This window comes from Epinephelus fuscoguttatus, linkage group LG4, assembly GCF_011397635.1.
Source record: "Epinephelus fuscoguttatus linkage group LG4, E.fuscoguttatus.final_Chr_v1".
In the NCBI taxonomy this organism is placed as follows: domain Eukaryota; kingdom Metazoa; phylum Chordata; class Actinopteri; order Perciformes; family Serranidae; genus Epinephelus; species Epinephelus fuscoguttatus.
Genome location: NC_064755.1, coordinates 23,602,173 through 23,623,410, shown reverse-complemented (window position 1 = coordinate 23,623,410; position 21,238 = coordinate 23,602,173). Strand labels below are relative to the sequence as shown.

Genomic DNA, 21,238 nt, shown 5'->3' with positions numbered 1-21,238 from the left:
TTGTTGGAGATGCGTGTAACCATAAGTGGCGCCACTAACACGGGTTCATCCCCTGTTCCTCTTGAGTGTCTGGAAAATTCTCTGCCCTTCTTGAAGCGCCTGTCAGATGCCAGACTGCCAGACAACGTGGACCTGAAGCTTCATAACCGAAAGCATACACTCTGCGTGGAAAGTGTGTCCGGCGTACAACGGCAGCACGGTCTCAGTGCAGCTAGCTAAGCTGTAACGTGTGTTGTATTTACATTAGCATTCACAAGTAAGTAAGGCTAGCGAGGAGCTTTAAGCAGCGTTAGTTAGCTAGCTAACGTTAGCGTCGACGTCAGTTTGGTTGTTTCTTGCTGCACTTGGCGTGGTTTGTTAAGTAAGTACGCTAGCTAGTTTTAGCCACCACCGCTGCTTAAAACAAGTGTAATTGTGGTGCAGGTCAGAGGAGCAGGAGGTTAAATCTGCTTTATGACAATGACTGCAGAGGAACAGACAAGTGAAGGACAACACACCATCCCAATGGAAGGAGAGGACATCACACCAAAGAAAGACGGGGGCGTTTTAAAGGCAAGTGATTGTGTTTGGTTGTGTGTATCAATCCAGCTAGCGTAGTTGTTAGCTGGCTGCTTGTTGTTTACTCATAAGCATAGGCTAACGCTAGCTGTTGCTAGCTAGGCTATCGCGTGCGCTGTCAATAAAGCAGCTTATATGCAAGCTACAATGTTGACAACACTGTAACGCCAATCATCTCGTTTCCTACCATTGCTTTCATAGCTAACCTGCTCCCAGGGTGAGCTTTAGGTCGCTACACCAAATCGGTATTGCGAATTATAAGTATGAGCCAAAGCAAATAAAACATGAGCTCGCAGATTCGTCAGCTTCCCAGGCAACGCCAGGGTGTCAATAACATGGATAATAACAATTCAATATGAAGCTCGTCCTGAATGTTCATAAAACAAAGTGCATGTTATCCACATGAGCCAAGGCTAAGCTTTAAAATGTGCCAACTATTGTTACACATCAGAACAAGAGCATAAAGAGTGTTTAATGTAATACATATCTTGCCATTGTGTCAGACGATTGTCTTTCTTTCACGCCCCATATTGAACTACATGTGAAAAGGCTTAACCTGAAACTGGGTGTGTATTCAGAAATGGGAACTGTGTTTCTTTCCTGGCCAAAAATGACTGGTCTTTGCTGCATTATAACTGTGCTTGTTTATGAATGCACCGTCCCAGTGTTGCATGCTCTGGACTCGAGCTAATCATGGTGCACTGAGATCTATTATCAGCTGTAAGCCCCTTACAGATCATAGTATCCTATATGCTTGAGTTCAGTGGCTGTCTTTAAAATTTTGTAGACTTTTTAATTGGCATTCTCTTATTTTCATGGCTCTTACTGGCCTTCTTCCATCATATTTATGTGTGTACATTAAGCAAAACATTGAAATGCCCATACCCACCCTGCACAGAGCATGTTTTTATAGTCTGTGCCTATGGCACATACAGAGTTTGGCAAAAGAGCTTTTATGTATGCAGCTCCATACATGAGCAGTCTTCTGCAGAAGGACTTAAAGTAGCACTCATTGGTTCCTCCAGGCTGTTTGAAAGCACTGCTCCGGGAATTTTGTTGTTCTGCAGCTGTATGCCAATATCAGGTTGTATTTTAGCTGGTCGTTTTAGTTTGCTTGTAGTTGCCCCTGTTTTTCTTGTATTTATGGTTCACTTAAAGCATATAGTTTCATTTTATGTTCTCTTCGTGTTATATATTGCTTATTTCGGAGAGATATGAAATGCAAAAGCTATTAATGCTGATAGAGGCATTTGACATTTACACGCACGCACATGAGGGTTTACTGTTAAAGCTCATATTCATTCACAAGGATTTGGCAGTGTTTCCTCTTATGATGCACAGTACAAAACTGCCAGGAGAATACAGGTAACACATGTTTGACTTTGTATGTGATGGCTTTGTAAACCACCTGCTGTTTTTGATAAGTTCTCCTATTGCTGTCTGTTTTTCCAGCTTGTGAAAAGGGAGGGCACGGGCACAGAGCTGCCTATGACCGGCGACAAAGTGTTTGTACATTATGTGGGCACACTTCTGGACGGTACTCATTTCGACTCAAGCAGAGACAGAGGAGAGAAGTTTTCCTTCGAACTGGGCAAAGGTTGGTTTCCTATCCAGTAATCTCTCTAAACAGACATCTGCATAAGTATGCTGACGTTACAGCGATATCCGATGGGCTCCAAGATCGCATGTCTAGCAGAGACATGAACGCTCCTCTGTCAAAGTTGCACAGCCAGTGTTGGTAATCAGTCTTCTTTGTGTTTAGGGCAAGTAATAAAGGCATGGGACATCGGCGTAGGGACGATGAAAATAGGGGAGCTGTGCCAGCTCATCTGTAAACCAGAATATGCCTATGGATGTGCAGGCAGTCCACCCAAGATACCCCCCAATGCCACTCTTGTTTTTGAGGTAAGCATCAGTGATAACATGTTTTGATTATCATCTACACTTCAAACTGTATTCCCTGGTTTGTGGTTGAAATACAGTTTGCCATGATCCTGTAAGGGTGTAAAAGAGATATTAATAAACACTTCTGCACACTTGTAGGTGGAACTGTTTGAATTTCATGGTGAGGACATCACTGATGAAGAAGATGGAGGAATCATCCGTCGCATTATTACTAAAGGGCAGGGATATACGAAGCCTAATGAGGGAGCTTCTGTTGAAGGTAACACATCCAGACACAGATATTTATTTACCATAACTGAAAAATTGCACCTGCTTATAAAGGGAGGTAATTTCTATCTTACTATTTTCACCAGAAATCTTTAATGGTTGGTACATTTCATTTTAATCTTTTGATTTATCTCCATCCTTCCAAGTAAGAGTGTTTAATTTTTAGGGGACAGCAGGTCTAGACAGAGTCCCTTTTGTATTAATGTAACAATGTTTATAAGTGTCAGTCATTTCTTTAACAATAGTAATGGTAATCAACTTTCTTTATTAAGCTTCAACCAATGAGTCAGATCAAAACTATATAAATATCTTATTTTTTTGTTTCTTCTAATCATGTATTGGATTTTAAGCCATAAATTAACTTGCAGAAATTAATTTGGTTAAAGTTGGTAGATAATTGTGAGTTGTTATAGAAATGCATGCAAGTATGCACATTTTAAACCCTACCAAATATTTGATGCTTAAATGACGATCAAACACCCCTGCAGACTTGGAAGTTGGCTGTACCACATTTTCAGTTTCAGCCTTCGTGGAAAGCAGAGGCTGGAGTCACCTGAAGTTTATTTTGATTGGAGTGAATTCCAAAAACCGCACATACAACACCTTCTTGCACACACTGTACAGCATTGTGACTCCTCTACTGTTCTCCTTACAAAAAGTTAGATCAAAGAACAAATTTTACTGTAGACATTAACTTTCAAGAGTTATAAAATCCTTACTGAAATTTACATGAACTGCACTTCCTGGTTTGTATTTCATCTTCACAATCCATTTTAGCGGTACTTGTAGCAACACAACACTGCTTGTGTTTGGTGTATGTTCGTACAATGCATGTTCCTGCTCATAAACTTGAATGGATCATATATGAGGATTGAGACAAAGCCATTAAGTCATATTTTGGCAGAAAGTCATATTTCATACATACCAGCATGTTAGGGGTCCGAAAGGTAATAGTTTTTATTTTGTGCGCACAGGTTTATTTGTCTTGTTGGAACAAGTTGTCACTTTGTTTGCAAATAATTAACTTGTGAACACATCATAAAAAAATATCGCCTGTCAGGACTTCAGTGGCTCCATAGCATATAGACGGGGTCTGGAGAGGTGCATAAGTTCAGAATTTTTGCTTCTTTCTTCCTCACAATGAATACTGTAACCTACTGGAGCTGTTGTAAATCAAAGCTGCTAATAATTGTTGTTTTACAAACACTCACAGCCACCTCAAGCAGGAGTAAGCCTATTGTTTTCATAGTGTATATTGAAAATAAGAATGGCTGTGTTTTCCTTGCTTTCGAATGAGTCATCAATATAGGGAACAGGTCCTCGTCTGTGGAGATCAGCTCGTTGCTTTGTCATGTTTCTACAGTAGCTCAGCACGGACAAACCAAGCACTGGCTCTAGATAGGGCCATTTGCATATCCATATTTTTGATCAAGGCCTTTTTTATTTTCAAATATAAAGAAGCAGACAGCTTGGACCATCAGTAATACAACATACATTCATACAAATAAATAAGTAAACAATTACATTTAAGTAAACATATACATTCACAGTGTCACATATACATAAATAAGAAAATAAATACCAGATGGAGAAAAGTGAAAAGCAGATAGCAATAACTTAACGAAAAAAAAGAAAACTAATAAAATATACAGACACTTGGACTACATAGATATGCTGGTAGCTGACATACCCTCTACAAAAGAAATAAATGGCTGCCAGGTGATATAAAACTTTCTGGCAGACCCTCTAATAGTATATCTAATTTTTCTGGGTGGATGTGACGCATTACCTCACGAATCCTTTGGCCATATGTTGGAGGGAGCGCAGTCTTCCATTTGAACAAAATAAGCCTCTGGCCAACAGCGAGCAAAAGGCCGTCACATTTATATAGCACGGGAGTGATGTAGCTGTATTTTTGCGTCAGCCACTATCATTGGAAGCCCCTCAGCAACGAGAGCATTGGAAAAACTTAAAAACATTTTAAACATGAAACTGCTTTACTCAGTAGTTATTCCTGTTTAAATCACTGGGTCTCTTTGTTTTGGAGCTGTCAATTTACCGCATGCTAATAAGTTTATGGCTAAATCAAGAGTCTGATTTGTAGCACAAACTAACCCCAGCATTTTTCAACCCCTTTTAGTGACTGTGGAGGGTACCTATGAGGGGCGTGTATTTGACGAGAGAGAATTGAAGTTTGAGATTGGAGATGGAGAGAACCTTGGCTTCCCAATTGCTGTGGAGAAAGCTATCATGGCTATGGAGCAGGGAGAGGAGGCCCTCATCAGTGTTAAGCCTAAGTACGATCACATGTACTACGACAAATAGTCTTTTGTGTTGCAGTAGTGAGTGTTTTTATTGTTTTTATTTTATCAGATCATTCCTGTGTTTAACTACATCTCAAGCTGAACTGTTAAAACAATTCTAGTGTTAAGAGTAATGGGTAACAAGACTGAAATTTGGCCAACGTGATCAGCTTCAAGAGATCTATGCTGTGATATGACAAAAAATGAAAGATCTTTAGATACACAGTCATCCTATCTCGTCTAGGAAATGGTATGCAATGCTGTTTCAAGGTAAACTGCAACTGATAATACAGCGTTTATACACCACACTTGAGATTAATATGTGTCTTTGATTTGTAGATATGGCTTTGGGAACGAAGGCAATGCAAAGTATAACATCCCCGGCGGAGCAACACTGCAATACAAAATCAAGCTGACAGCCTTTGAGAAGGTAAACACATCTTGCCGCTGAGTTGCAAACACAGCGTGGCTGTAGCTGGGCAATTACACGTCAGTTGTGTACTGCAACATTTCCCCCGTAAGAAGTGATTAATGTGTGTTTTGTTTTCTTTAGGCGAAGGAATCGTGGGAGATGAACACGGTAGAGAAGCTGGAACAGAGCAGCATTGTCAAAGAGAAGGGAACACAGTATTTTAAGGTGTGCAGTGGAGCATTTACAAAGCTCATAGCTGTAAAGAGAATTTATAAGACATACCTTTCATGTTATCTAATGTAGTGATTTCATATGCTGCAGGAGGGGAAATACAAGCAGGCGTCAGTGCAGTACAAAAGGATTGTGTCATGGCTGGAACGTGAAACTGGGTTGTCAGAGGAGGACGAGAAGAAGGCGAAATCACTGCGGCTGGCTGCACATCTGAACTTGGCCATGTGCTTCCTTAAACTACAGGAGTCGAGCCAAGCCCTAGAAAACTGTGACAAGGTATTTAATATTTATTCTTTACTATGCTTGCCACGGTAGTTGTAGAGCAGTGGTTCTCAAATGGTGTGTCACGGCACACTGGTGAGCCGTGATGCCAGTCCAGGTGGGCCATCGAATTTTGTGATAACCCCACATAAGCCTATTATTGAAATATCCAACTGCGCCTATACAAGAAGTTATGAATGAATTGTTAATTGACTGTATCAGTATGTTGTGTGCACCCATTTACTAAGCTAAAAATGTAATTTAATTTGATTTATAAAACGTTCACGGGGAACCTATTTGTTGCCGTTTGCGTGCCCTGATTGGCAGCCAGTGTGAGAGATGATAAGATTTAAAAGGAGAAAGCCATGAGTGGGACAATGGATCACTTTATTGTATGACGCAAATTACAAGAAGGCACCAGCGACCACTGAAAGAAAAGAGAAACAAAAACTGTCAGTAGACTATAACGAAAGCTACCTGTCTTATTTTCTCTTATTTCTATTGTCTTATGTCGTGATAAGAGTGATAACACACAATATAGGAGCTGATGTTCAGACATAAATACAGGTGTGCCGTGAGATTTTGGCTTGTCCTTTGGTGTTTTTGAAAACCACTGATGTAGAGGCATTATTATTGAACAATAGTGACCATGCTAATCTCACTGACAAGCACATTGCATTTCCTTTGACCACTTAACAATAAAAGTCCGTTCATGATTTGCCTGTTAATTGCTTCTGATGTGAAGCTACAGCATTGGGAAATATTTGATTTGCATTAAAACAGTGGTCCCTAACTGGTGGGTCGTGAGTCCAGAACATATTAGACTGTGTGGACCTTGAACTAATGACGAAGGAGAAATCTTGACCCCATTGTTGACACATTTGACAACAATCTGTTGACAAGATAGTTAAATAATGTTTATGTAAAATATAGTTTGTATGGATGTCTGTTACATGGTAGTGCTTCTCATGTATTTAAATTCTGTAAACATTTCCCCATACTCTGTTTATAATTACAGGCTCTGGAGTTGGATGCATCTAATGAGAAGGCTCTGTTCCGAAGGGGAGAGGCACTGTTTGGGATGAAAGAGTTTGAGAGGGCAAGAGATGACTTTCAGCATGTTGTTCAACTGTACCCTGCCAACAAGGCTGCCAAGAGCCAGGTATAACGGATGATTCCAACTTACTTTCTTCGATCTTGCCGTTGTGATGAGTCTGTTACAAATCCAAAAAAGGGGTGCATAGAAATAAATTAATGTGTCCTTTTTATGCAGGTGAGACTCATTTTGCTACCATCAACACTGAAACAGGCACATGATGCTCTCTTATGTGTTATTATATCTCATATTAGCTCATTTGGCAAATAAAATGTTGCATGTATTTGCTGGTCGTGAAACCACCAGTCTTAATTACTACGTAAGCGGGAACATTTTGTACATTAATAAAGCCCAAGTAAACTACCCCTAATTATAGCTCCTGTCAAATTGGTCTTAGAATTATGATACATCTGCTCAAAGTGCACTGAAAATATGAAGCCATTCATTGTATTATATCTTTTGGTTGTACCTGTTCCATATCTGGAAGTAGGTGATCTGACCTCTCCTTCTTTCCTCCTGCCAGGTGGTTCTCTGTCAGAAACGTATCAAGGAGCAGCATGAGAAAGACAAACGCACCTACGCCAACATGTTCCAGATATTTGCAGAGAGGGATTCAAAGGTAAAGGGTTGTATTTTCTAAAAACAGCCACAAGAGGGTGGGATAAGCATGTTTGTAAATTGTCAATGAGACTGACAGAAAAGAGGCAAAAAAATGATTTGGATTGTTTTTTCTCTCCTCACAAACAGAAAGAAGCCGAGAAGGTGAAGACTGAGAGCAAAGAGAACGGCGACGATGCGATGGAAGTTGAGAATGGAGAAAAAGAAGTTGCGGGCGAAGCAAAGGCATAGATGAAGATGTGACTATTACAGCTCATCTGTACTTTAGACTTTTGTAACTTCAGCCATTTGTGTTTAAGGTGTGACTGTGTGTGTGTGGATGTGTGTATGAGGTGCGCGCGCAAGACTGAGCGTGTCAAAGAGAGCACTGACTTTGGGAGCGTCTTACTCTTCGCTGGCTTTCTTTGTATCCGGGCTTTTTTTTTTTTATTTTGCTGTGGCAGCTACCCGAGCAGGTGGGGCTTCCCTAGCTGATGGCAATGTGGGACGTGGTTTTTAGTAAATGAATTGTGTGCCACAATCCCACCGCTGAACCCTCTCAACCCACAGCTTTGAACTGTGCATGTGTTTTCACAGCGTTTTGGGTAGGAAAAAAGTGCATCAAAGTGTTCCGTGCAGAATTTCACCCGTCAAGGGCTAGACCATTCACCTTGCACTACCCTCTGTCCTCTACCCCTCCTCATGTCTTATGCTATCCATCTAATACTCCTCTCATGGGCCTACTGATCAATTCTCGGAGTTGTGATGGTTGCGTGCATAGATATGATGCGTCTGAACGTTAGAGTGCCTGTGTCCCAAAGTATGTATGTAGCAGCACTGTGGAGAAATAAGACATTAGCCTGGAATAGCTGTCAAACTTCACGCTTCTCTCTCTCTCAGTCTAAAGATGGAGCTCCCCTTTAGCCCCCAGTGTACAGGACTGTTGACCTTTGAAAATATTGACTTTGTACTTCTTCTTTTTTTTTCCTTTCTTTTTTTTCCAGTGTTGTGCTTGTGACTTCTGTATTGTTCTCAAAATGATGAATACAACCAATTACTTAACTGGAATTCTGTGCATTTTAAAGCAGCTAGAAAGTACATGAATTAGCTTTTCCTGGACACACTCAAGTAATAAACAGTCAAGTCTTAGTCTTAATTTACTGTAAAAAAAAAAAAAAAAAGTACATGTGTGAACGTGTTCATGTACGGCTCATCGGATTCAGGCTGTTGAAGATGGTACGCCAGAAGTGTGAGCCCTGTTCATTGTCAGTGGACAGCACCTGTAGAGTGGGGCAGAAACTGAACTAGGGGGCTAATTTAAAACAGGGCTGTGAGTTGTGTGTTGAGTTTATCTCTGTCTTTTGGAAGGGTCACTGCTTGGTCTGCCCTGACAGAAAGATGTAATAAACAATAGCTACAACTTGACTGTGTTTGATATTCTTTACTTACATCTGTTCTTCACAGGTTCTAGTTGCAGCGCATGACTTATTTTCCCTGCTGCCCTGTCTTTTGCTCATAAATCACAAATGGTGAGGCAGGGCTGGGCAGTATATTGATGATATATCTATTGTGATATTAAAACTAAAAATTGTCTCAGATTTTGTATATCACAGTATTGAAAGTGATGTTCATTTTAAATGCTGCATTACAGTGAAAGTGTTTCTCTGAGCTTTTCTAATTGCATAGTGGCAAATTGAGTACATAAACCTACATGGAGATGTGTTTCGAGACCTCGGTCCATGCTAGTCCGTACGGTCCACTCCTAAGGGCCACTGAACACACCTCCTTGCACTAAAAAGTAGTACCTTAAGCAGCTTCAGTGAAGAGGGGCTGAGGTTCAGAGCCACTGACTGTATCCCAAGAATGCAAAACATAGGTTTGAGAGTTGTTTTGTTCTTAAAAATAATACCAATTTCTTTACACACTTTGACCCAGAAGTCATCAATTAAGGGGGCAGTAATAAATACCATGGAAATATGAGCCTTCAGAAGTTTTACACTTATTGCAGTGTTTTGAAAGCAAAGCTAGATTAAACTTATTGCGTTTCAGTGGGGTAATATGGAACCTATATGTATTATTTTTCTGAACTTAACAGACCTTGTCTTTACCCACTTTGTTAATACATACACATTACTGGTGATTATTTCTCAAAAATCTCGTGTAAATGTGGTGAAAGCATGAATAGTCAACCCTACAATATCAGTATAGCCTGGCCCTGTGGTTTGGAAAAAAAGTGTTTCCTCATTTGTATGAAGAAGTGTCGGAGCTTCACAATTAGGCAATCCAGGCACTCCAAGAATAAAGAAAAATGAAAATATCAAAGGAAGGAAATATTAAAATGCCTTTATTGTGGCTAAATCGTTAGAAGAGCCAATATGTTTCGACCAATGCAGGTCTTTGTCAGGGCTTTTTAAAACAGAGAACAGAGGTAAGGCCACACCTAGTGGCAGGAACCAATCAGAGGCCATCACATGAAACAAATAGACAATAATGAACAAATAACAAGTTGACAAAATACAGTGACATGAGATAAGATACCCAGAAAAAATAAATGTCTAAGCTTGAAGAGGATAATGACAAATCACAAAAAATGTGAAGTCTATATCCTTATTGAGACCAGGATACTTCAAAGCACCCAGTTGATGGATCCACAAAGCTTCCCTTTGATTGAGTTTCTGTATTCTGTCCCCTCCACCCACAACGTAAGTGATGGAGCTTGTCAAATAAAATAAGGAATCTGCTGATGGTTATTAACAGGAGCAATTACTTCAGTCATGATAGGGAACTTACTCATGCATATTGTCTTACTGCAATTGTTTTAATCGGTGGTTAACATAATAAAGAGACTTATTTTTCACATAATCTTAAACTTACATTGATATTTGAAACCCAGTTTTAGCTTTAGATATTAATGTACAGCATAATCTCAGCCTATAATTGTAATATTTTACACACTTTTAAACACATTTACATTAGTTATTTTGGACGTTTTGGATAGGTTGTACGCCCTTGTGTTACCCCTGGACATTTTGGACCATTTCCAAAATTCAAAACTCCTTCACAGACAAATGAAAGGTCACAGGGGGTGATTTTTTGCATGGGGGTGTCATTCTAGGTGAAATTTCAAAATCTCAGCTTTCAGCACGAAAATCCATTATTTGACCCTGTAATGCATTTTTACAGTTTTGATCATTTAATTATTTTTCAAGCAAGACTGCCAAGAAAGTGGGGATTATTTATGTGTGTCTATGGATTACAAATTGACTATATGTTCAGACAAAATCAGCAATTGCAATATGTCAGTCAACTGTGGGAACCTGTGATGGCAAATTTGAAAAATCTTATGATATTTAACATATAATCAAGAAAACAGTAGTCCTTAATAGCTTTACTTTCCATCTGCATAGGAGAAATAAAAATGATTCCCACTGTCCAAAGTATATTTTTGATTAAACTGAATCAGCATATGTGTTTTTTATTTTTGAGGCTTCTGAGTATTTTGAAATGCCCCTATTATAAGATGTGTTTTGCAATTAGTAATTGACCCACTGTGAACCCACAGCAGTCAGGAAGTCAGAGTCTTCTTTTCGAGGACACGCAGGATCTGATCTGATCCTCCAGCTCTCTCACAGGAACACTGGTGTCAGTTTACACATGTCAGCTCTCTCCGGTGTGATTACAGCCCAGCACTGCTTGTTCTCTACAGGTGGATGAAAAATGAAAGTGGAGGAGCAATTAATTTTCTCCCTGCAGTATTGAGCCAGATGTTGTTTTTGTTTTTAGAGTATTTTATTCTCGTGCTTCCTTTTTTTGTGACATAGACAGTATAAAGTCAGGTTTATAGGATGTAAAAAGGGAGGTGTGTGGAGGACCCACCTGGGAGGGTTTGTTTGTGTTTTTTTCCCCAGATAAGCAGGAGCCAGCCTCTCTTTGTTCTGTGTGTGCTTGCGTGACATAATCCCTATAAGGTGCATCAACAATGACATTTTTATTACAGGTGTTTTATTTTGATTAGGAAAAATTGCAACAACATATGAGATCTAAACAAGGAATTCACTGCCAACAAACTCCTGTTATGCTCCTTTGGAGCAGGGGTGTCAAACATATGGGCCGAGGGCCAGAACCGGCCTGCCTAAGGGTCCGATCCAGCCCACTAAGTGACTTTGCACACCTAATGTTGATGCACATGTGAAGGCTGAGAGGCTTCAGGAGCAATTTTAACAGTGAGTAAATACTTCATGTAAAATCTAGCCTCAGAGGCTTCTCCACCCTGACCAGCATGCAGCTCTCTGAAATAACAATAAATACTTTCTGTAGTCAGATTTTAAGATATTGAACAATGTGCAAGAAATTGTCAAACAGCAGCTTGAGTACAAACAAATCTGTATCGGACTTCTATCTTGAAACAACATGGGTGGTACCCTGCTGCTGAGGCACTGACAAAACCTCAGATTGTAAATTGTTTGTACGGGAGGGGATGAATTAACCTGCTTCTTCAATAGCTTCCACTTTATTGGGAAATTATGAAAAAGAAATCACATGTAAGAAAGTGAGTAGCAGACTGAATTTGCACATAATTTTTCTTAGGATATAGCACTCTGTTCATAATTTGTTTCGTAAATGGATGAAAGTTTTCAGAATGTACTTCTTATAAAGCATGCTTTAAAGCTCAAAAACAATCAATGCCAGAACAAATGGCTGATGAGAACTTACATTACCCCAGCCAGGCTGAACCGTTGGTCCCTTGACATCCCAGACATTGTATTAAGTGCTCAGAGGGAAAGGGGACTCTGTTCCATTGTGTACGGGAGATGATGTGTGTCCAAAATTGCAAGAATACTGATAAACAGTTGTCGAGACTATATCTTGGATTGCTGGAATGAATGTACCTCACCAACCAAAATGGTGTGCTCCCTATACATCCAAAGAACGTTGTTGCTAGTTCACAACGGATACCTTTAATTGACTTTGGACTCCTGCAGGCCAGGAGAATGATAGCTCTTTCTTTGAGGAAAATGGATACACCTTTGAGATGTGGGTGAGGGAGATGGCATTTGAAAGACTGACTTATATAACCAGAGGATGGGCAGGAGAATTTAATGTGGAAACCATTATTGGTCATCGGGGTACACAATCACAATGTAATAGCGTGTGTAGAGTGTATTTATGTTGCTATTGACTTTCAATTTGTCTTGTTTTTTTAGTCTGATATGTTTATTGTTTTATTTTTGCTTGTTTGTTTGTTATTTCTTCATTCATTTCTCTTTCTTTAAATGTGTTAGTTATTGTAGATGTTTACTTTCTTGTTTGTATGTGTGAAATATGTGAAAAGGGGGTTGTTATTTTAAGGTTAAAGGCCAACTTGAGATCAAATTGGGCTGTATGTGGCCCCTGAAGTAAAAATGAGTTTGACACCCCTGCTTTAAAGTTTATTTGTGGGCTAGTTGTTTTGTAATTATTTAATTGCCCTACTTATTATTATATTATTATATTAGTACTAATATATTACTAATGGCTTAATAACTTGACTCAGTGTAGTCCCTTTGTTCATGTTCAATGTCTAAAACAGAAGCACTTGTATTCAAAACCTTTCTACTCATATGGATGTATTGTTAGGCTATTACACATGTTGTGACATGAAGCAGTACGCCCTAAATATTTTACGTTGTTTACATGTATTGTTAGCTAATAAATAATTAATAACTAACCACAACCTGCGAACCTATCATTGAAGTTTTTTTTTTGTTTAACAATACAATATAAGGCTGTATATGACGTTATCCTTTTAAAATGCGGTTGGTGATTAAACCCATAAAAGGAAAAAGCACTTAAGGAAGTACTTGTAAATGCGGTTACTACCTGTCACAGGTAAATCCCAAAGCAAAGGGTGATATTTGCTGTCACGTTCACTCCTCCCTTCAATCCCACAGCGAGTAGCGTCAAGCTAGCTACAAACAGGAAGTGCTTCCGATAGTATATTTCAAAATAAAATGCCGACTTATAAATATGTTGACGTGCGCGACAGTGTACCCAGCTATACATGATATAATACAGTTTATTGGGAATATTTAGAGAGTTGGAGGTGTTTAATCACGGCTATGTATGGCTTTTTCGCCTCTGTGATATACTCGTGCTTTTACTTTGAAGGCACAAGTGGCTCCGCTCTGTCCTTTCTCGTGCATCTTCTGTGTGCTCTCATGAAGTTGTGTGGAGTAAAACCGGGTGTGAGATTTCACCACTCACTCAGTTGTTTGTGCTGCTTCGTGTGTAGTCAGATGTTGGAGCAGCCGGAACTCAGATCAGGACGGCATCGCTCTGTGTGAGAGAAAGCAACTCAACAAAGTGACTGTTTTAGATGACCGAGAGTGCTCGGTGAAAGACTACCGGCTACCCCAGGTCATGGTGGGATTCTTCGCGGGATGAGAGCCACCAGGGGCCGCGCGCACTGGGGACATCCAGGGCGCCGGTAGTGCGCACCCACTGGGGGCAGCGGTGGGTGGCAAGCAGTCGGGCGGACGGGCTCACGGTGGGGTCGGCCCCCTCCGGATGACAAAGCGGGTAACCCGACCGATGAATAACTCGGGAGGAGCTCTCGCCCGAGATCCAAGATGATCGCGGCGTTTTTCCCCCTGAAGAAACTGAGGCGCAATGGCAAATATCTCTTGTTCGGGGCGATTCTGCTGGTCGGAGCTGTGGCCGTCTACCATGAGATGGTCGCTGCAAAAGCATGGAGCAGTGAAACCAGTAAGTCTGTGGCTGCCAGTTCCGACACCGTTACGACAGGTCTTACTCAACAAGTGGTTGTCCTCTGAACGTTAAGGCAGTGCATCATTTACAAGGCACTTAGATCCAATAAACAACCTGTAAGTGATACGAACAGACTCATGATACAAAGTGTATAAAAGCATAAAGTTTGCAAAAGGATCAGGCTGCAGTAAAATTTAAGGCATCATGCAGACATAGATAAAAAAAAAATTGTGCAGCTTTCAGAGAAAGGATGCAGCAATGACTTCCTTACCTAAGAAGTTCACTTTTTCTCGAGTCTGTTCTGCATTCACTCATTTGATTGGCTCATTTTTTTCACCTGTTTTAACACTTCTTCAATGATGCTGAACAGGACTGCATTAGTTTCAAAGCTGTTTCTGACATTTGTCCATTTTATTTCTAAATATAAAGTAGCACCAATCTTAAAAACATCTTACAATTAAGTGCGGCTTCATAAGTGACCACAGACACTGTTGGGGAGGTGTTACCTAAGGTTGGGAAACAGCAGAGGATCCACAATACGATATTTTCACAATACTTGAGTTATTGTGATTTTAAATATGTTGCGATAAAGTATACTGAGATTTATTACCTTTTTTTTAAGCCTTTTTTGCAGCAAAATGTATCTAGTGTACTGCAAAAGCAATTGATTATATTAGCCTAGCAGGCTACCTTAAGCTTAATTTGTATTTGTTATAATAATAATGTGTATGATAAAACACACAATACAATATTGCTACACAAAAATATCGCAATACTTTGTTGTATCGATTTTTCCCCCACCCCTGTTAACTACATACAGTTCTATTACTAGTTAATTACAGTTTGCAGCAGTTAGGCGACAGTTTAACTACATTACAATCTCTACATTTAAAGCTTTTTCAGCAGTTAATTACCCGGGGTCATGTAGTTTATGTAGTTAATATCAAACTACATATTAATGGTATTGTCATGACATTTTTTGCCATGCAACATGACATGATGCTGCAACTTGTTGTCCACATTTATTACTGATTTTGCACCCTATCCTCACCTGAAAAAAAAACACATCCTCAGGCTGCATAGGTGTAGACTGACCTGCCCTTGTCCCTAAATTAAACACATCTACACTTTATATCAGTGTCAGCTCAGTTCTACCTCTGTGTGACAGTTAGGGGTGGGAATCCACAGAGGTCTCACGATACAATATTACTGCAATTTTTTTGAGATATGCCGAGTATTGTGATAAAATTGTGATAAATTGCGATTTATTACCATTTTTCAGTGGCAAATTATGTCACCAAAGGAAAATTTTGTCAACATTGACAGTTTTATCGAATAAAATAAAGTGGTTAGTCTGTTTTAGTCATTTTTATTGCATTAAAATGTATCTAGTAAACTGAAAAAGCAACTGATTATATTGTTCTAATAGGCTACTAAAAGTGTCATTTGGATTGGTCATATTAATAATTTTCAAAATAGAAAATTGGTGTCCGTGTAGCAATACGATATTGCCATACAAAATTATCACAGTACTTTGCTGTATCGATTTTTTCCCCAATCCCTAGTAACAATATAAGATTGCAGACTCGGGTTGTGATTATTCCCTATGATGTAGTTTGGATGCAGCTAAACTACTTTTTAAAAGTAGTTTTACCTTGAAAAGCTAAAAAAAATTGAGAGTAGTTCAGATGTAGTTTAACTACTTTACATTTTGAAGTAGCTAGCAGTCTGTTTAACTATAGCTTAAATGTCGTTTACCCAACACTGACCACAGAGCTGAATCATCACCTCTCTGTGATAAACATCTCCTTAATGCTGTGTGATGCAGCCAAAGACAGTTTCCCATTGTGCAGACAGTAAAGTTGTAACTAACAAAAGCACTGTTTATTGCAGTGATATGTTGTATTAGATGGTAAAGGAAATTCCATACAGTAGAATATATTTAGATCACTGTCAATGCAATATGAAGTAGTGCAGATATATTTTGTTGAAGTCCCCATGTGAGCATTGGCAGGAGTATATTTTACATCTAGTTTTCATGAATGATGCTCGATGCATTTGCACAGGAAACCCGAGCCTCCAGCAGGTGAGACAACAGCTCGATTTAAAGAGATGGAGTGAGTGTGTGTTTTAGAGCGAGAAAAAGAGTGACGCGGGGGGGGATGGGAAGGTCAGATTGCAGGGTTTACACTTGGAAGGAAGTCTCGTCTCACACAGGGTAATCAAACTTCCTGCCCTTTACCATATTTACGCCTCAGCTTACCATCTGTTGCATGGCACTCACACCCATGGAAACATCAGGGTGTCACCTCCTCTGGCATGGACGCAGATGAAAACAGTGAAAATAGTAAGGTTGGTGTCTGCCCACGAGAGAGTAGTGACAAAACATGAAACACACACTTTGAACAAAGCCTGACGTGTAAACACATGCCTAAGACCTACATTACAGGGCTTGCCTATCTACACATTCCTAGGCTGTAGCCCTTTCAACACAATGGGACTTCTGTCAAGGGAGGGACCCCATGTAGCTCTCAACCAGAGCTGAGAGAGCAACGTGAAGATCTAAATGTGTAATTCAAGGATGGCAGGTGGGATTGGACACATAGGATTTTGCTACCAGCATTCTTGCAGGTGTTTGTGATGACAAAGTGCATCAGATGTGTTATTTATCAAGTGTAAAAGCCAGTTTGATGTCACAATTATTAAGTTTAATTCCACTTTTCTAAATGATAGGGTTTGAAAATCGTAACACACAGTCGTGTGTGTCGCTTGTTGCTCCATTTTTAAACTACCTCGAATTAAATTCCACTTTTATGGGACACATGGGATCAATAAAAATGTCAGAGAGGAATGTCAGACACAAATTAAGTGATTCCAGGTAACAGCACTTATTTCTCCCGTTAAATTACAACCAATCCCAAGCTTTGTAGATGTAGATGTAGATTGTGATTAAAGGGGCTGCAACTCGATACAAGGAATCTGTGCCCAATATTGCGCTCATGCATTGCGACTCCTGTTGCAGATGGCAACGTGCACATTTGCACAGAGATGTCCTTGTTACATGACATTTTAAGTTTATTTTTAAAAGGACAAGAACATTGCACCAGCCAGTGTCAGATACTCAATCCTCAGTACATAAGCATGTTCGTAACACCCCTCCACATTTGTATTCTGTCAAAACTTTGTTTTGAAATTGCAGATATCAAAGTTAAAAATTCTGCACTTTGGGATTAAATTAAACGCTCATATCCATCCTGATCATGATTTCTGATGTATTTTTGTTGTTGTTGTTTTTTTTAGAATATTTCTCAATCTAAACACCACATGTAAACAAGAAAAAGCTGTCTGGGTTACATATGATAATTCAGTCAGCTGATCCTTCTCAAGACATCACTAACTTTAACATGTTTACACACAGAGTCTGGCTAAATATTGACTCTCCATAAAGCTCCAGCTATTAATACCCAGTGAACAAATGTTAAAACCATAAAGAGATCTAATAATGTTAGCTGTTAGCAAAATGTCGAACTAGACAACAGAAAGTTCTGTGGCATCTGTTCTCTGTATGTGTTTGTAATGTCTCAACTGTGTATTTGTTCAGGGTTGAACCTGAGCCAACAATGACAGCAATCATCTGACATCCCTACAGGGTTGTTAGTATACAGCTGTCGGTATTGGCTAATACACTTCTACACAAAACTAAAAAGGAGCATCATAGAGAATAAAAGGAAATACAGCAGTCCACATTAGGGATGTGTGTGATGAGTCAGCAATTGAATGTTGTTGTCATTAGTCAATCAGGGGATTGCAGGTTGCAATGTCCTCTTTGCAATGGTATTAAAGTTAAAGTTAGAGTTCCACTGATTGTCACAGTGTGTGAAATTTGTTCTCCGCATTTGACCCATCCCCTGAGGGAGCGGTGAGCAGCAACGGTGCCGCGCTCGGGAATCATGTGGTAATCTAACCCCTAAATTCCAACCCCTGATGCTGAGTGGCAAGCAGGGAGGCAGTGGGTCCCATTTTTGTAGTCTTTGGTTTGACCCGGCCTGGGATCGAACCCACGACCTCAGGGTGGACACTCTACCGCTAGGCCACTGAGCTTTCTTAAGTATAACACCAAGATAGGGAGAAAAACTTAAGGAAACTTTAAGGAGAGGACTTAAGAATGTGCAATTGATTTTTTTAAAGGAACCCTCAACTCAGATTTAAAGGTAAATCATAACTTTAAGTGCTTTATGCAAGCAGCCCCAGAAACTTTGGTACGTTGTGAATGCTAATGTTAAACATGATTAAACCGAGACAGTACATAAATTAGTTGACAGCTTTGTGTCGATGTTCATTCATTCATATTCCGTAACCACTTATCCTTTTGGGGGTCACGGGGGGGCTGGAGCCTATCCCAGCTGACACTGGGTGAGAGGCAGGGTACACCCTGGACAGGTTGCCAGACTATCGCAGGGCACATAACCACACATACACATAACCCCTTTTTAGATAGGAATTGTGCAAATTTGCAAGAAAGCCCAATCAGTCTTTTTTCAGCATTGGCAGTATAAAAACAAAATAGGGGAGTTCAGCAAAATGCCAAACATACAAAACGTGTAGTTCAGTGAGTGACGTAAACAGCCTCGCTCCGAGGGAAACCACAGCTGGTCAGTCCTTCAGCAATTCTCTCGTAAGTCGGCCCGTTGTTCGCCATCCCTGTCATTTGACGGTTAATGGCCTCCTCATTTACGAGGGCAAGGAGGGCGCACAATTTCTTGTCTCCTCAGTTGCTCATCTTTACAGTGTCTGTTAGGTTTGCGTTTTCCTCTTGCTACTAGCTGCTCATTCCTGCTATCAGCTGTTTCCTGTTTATCCACCGCCAGTGGTTCGCACGTGCGGCATCATCAACAGCTCCTCCCACAAGTTTTCAATAGCCCCTCCCGTGGCGGAAGGCCGCCTCCTTCTTTTTAAACCATAAAGGTTCCACCAATATGTTTACCCCTACGAGGTGAAAAATTGGGCACCTTGGATCAACTCGCCAATCCGGCTCTGTGTGTCTAAACGCTCGCAGCTTGCCGGCAAAACAGCCCAACATTCGCTGAAAATCTGGCAGTGTAAAAGGGGCTATAGGTACAGAATATCCATTCACACTCACATTCACACCTACGGACAATTTAGAGTCACCAGTTAACCTGCATGTCTTTGGACTGTGGGAGGAAGCTGGAGTACCCAGAGAAAACAGGGCGAACATGCAAACTCTGCACAGAGGGGCTCCCCCATGCAACCCTCTTGCTCTGAGCAACAATTCTAACCACTACACCACTGTGCTGCCTGGCTCTAGATATACCAGTTGGTTTAACTCATTATTAAAATTATTATCATTTTATAAATGTAGACATTTAAATGACATCATTGGCATAATTTGCACTGACATGTCATGTCTTTATAGTCAAATGGTTAAAAAAAACAGCCTCCACTAACTAATTGTTATCATCACCAAATAAGAAAAAAAAAGACAACAGGGGAAAAAAAAAATCACATTGGCCTGTTTGCCCCCGCTCTGCAAGTAGCGAGGTAGAAAGTGGGACAAAGAAGACATCTCATAACACCAGTGTGGTTTTGCAGTATTTTGATTTGTTTGAAAAAAAAACAAAACATTGTATGTAGGCTGTGTCAGCATAAAGTGACATGTAACCACTCGACCAGAGTCATGCGTAACCAAATTCAGCACAGACGTGTGAACATTAACCTATTAGGGGAGCAGGCTGCTGGTGCTAGCCAAGCTCACTGACTGACACTTTTTTTTTTTGGTAGGACAAAATGCAGTGTTTGGAATGCATGGTGCAAAGCTCCACAGCGGCATTTGGTTACTTGAAAACTTGATTTTAAATGGCTCTTATAATACAAGAAATATTTTTCGGAGAATGTTTCTGTTTAAATGTCAGGGAAATTTGTTGGTGGGAGTAACTAAGTCCATAAGTCATAATAAAACTACACAATATGGCCCCTCAGAGTATCTAAAAAGTACAAAATTCACAGTCTTAATTAAAAAACCTCTTTGGCTCAGTGTGTCCAAACCAAAAAAACCTAGAATCCCTCTCGCTGTTAATGGTAATTGTTTTGTTTTCCTCCTGTGCAGCAGAGCAGGAACGCCTTCGTCACCTACAAACAGCAGAGAAGAAAGTGAAAGATCAAGATTGTTGGCACAGGTTACCAGGAGCGCTGTTAGGCTTGGCTCTGCAGATATGGGTCTTTAAGGGATGGCTTGTTTTTCCCACATGTAGGTCACCTGGGCACTTAAGAACATAGATAACACGTGAAGTGCTGCAGTTAATAAATGTCCCGATGGAGAAATGGCTGCCTGTGTGGGTGGGTGATTTTTTTATGTGGTGATCTTTTTTACTGGGCACTCCTCCCACATTTCTGAATAATCCCTCGGTAGAGAAGGTTCTAGTTGGGTTAATGATAAATACTTTACACCAGTCTGTCTCTAATGCTTTCTCGGAAAAACCCACTCGACATTACACTGTCTGCAGTGTGCTTCTTATCCATAAATGGGAATAAACATTTACCATGTTTGACTATGCAAACTGCATGTTTGACTATCTTTTCTGTATGTCACATATGCAACAGTGTATGTCTAAAATGCTTTTAACAGCAGCAAATTGTCCATAAGAAAGGTCTATTTGGCGGCGTCAGTAGCCCGACCTGAAATATAGTCTCCAAGGTGGAAAGAACAGGCCAAAATGTCACATAAATACAAAAGCCACATTAAAAAACTCCAGTCTCTCTGTTGTCAAGATGAAGGCTGAAAAGCCTGTAAAGCCCTGCAGCAATTTTCTTTTTATCAGCTGAAACATTTTTGAGTCTTTCAGT

The 21,238-nt window shown here is 40.1% G+C and overlaps 2 protein-coding genes across 4 annotated transcripts in view; both read left to right on the top strand.

Moving 5' to 3' along the window:
* The first annotated feature begins 61 nt into the window (after positions 1–61).
* Positions 62–9,055, top strand: fkbp4 (FKBP prolyl isomerase 4). 3 transcript variants are annotated; one of them, XM_049574573.1, is made up of 12 exons: positions 62–256; positions 470–552; positions 2,011–2,155; positions 2,321–2,463; positions 2,602–2,722; positions 4,871–5,027; positions 5,373–5,463; positions 5,587–5,670; positions 5,767–5,952; positions 6,956–7,099; positions 7,557–7,652; positions 7,781–9,055. In XM_049574573.1, exons 2-12 carry the CDS (start codon positions 505–507, stop codon positions 7,880–7,882), a joined length of 1,317 nt encoding a protein of 438 aa, XP_049430530.1. In that variant the 5' UTR covers positions 62–256; positions 470–504; the 3' UTR covers positions 7,883–9,055. The 3 variants fall into 3 exon arrangements, with proteins under 3 accessions (XP_049430530.1, XP_049430529.1, XP_049430528.1); XM_049574572.1 differs by having other exon boundaries at positions 424–552; XM_049574571.1 differs by having other exon boundaries at positions 62–552.
* A 4,834-nt stretch (positions 9,056–13,889) lies between these two features.
* b4galnt3b (beta-1,4-N-acetyl-galactosaminyl transferase 3b) overlaps positions 13,890–21,238 on the top strand; it is a 38,075-nt gene continuing 30,726 nt past the window's right edge. The window contains exon 1 of the mRNA XM_049574606.1: positions 13,890–14,374. Coding sequence (XP_049430563.1) covers positions 14,239–14,374 — 136 coding nt within the window. The 5' untranslated portion in view covers positions 13,890–14,238. The remainder of the gene's footprint in view (positions 14,375–21,238) is intronic.

Coding starts and splice junctions, on each gene's coding strand:
- fkbp4 (XM_049574572.1), top strand. CDS start 454: ATGACAATGACTGCAGAGGAACAGACAAGTGAAGGACAACACACCATC. Junction 2,723..4,870: donor TGAGGGAGCTTCTGTTGAAG/GTAACACATCCA, acceptor AACCCCTTTTAG/TGACTGTGGAGGGTACCTAT. Junction 5,464..5,586: donor AGCTGACAGCCTTTGAGAAG/GTAAACACATCT, acceptor TGTTTTCTTTAG/GCGAAGGAATCGTGGGAGAT.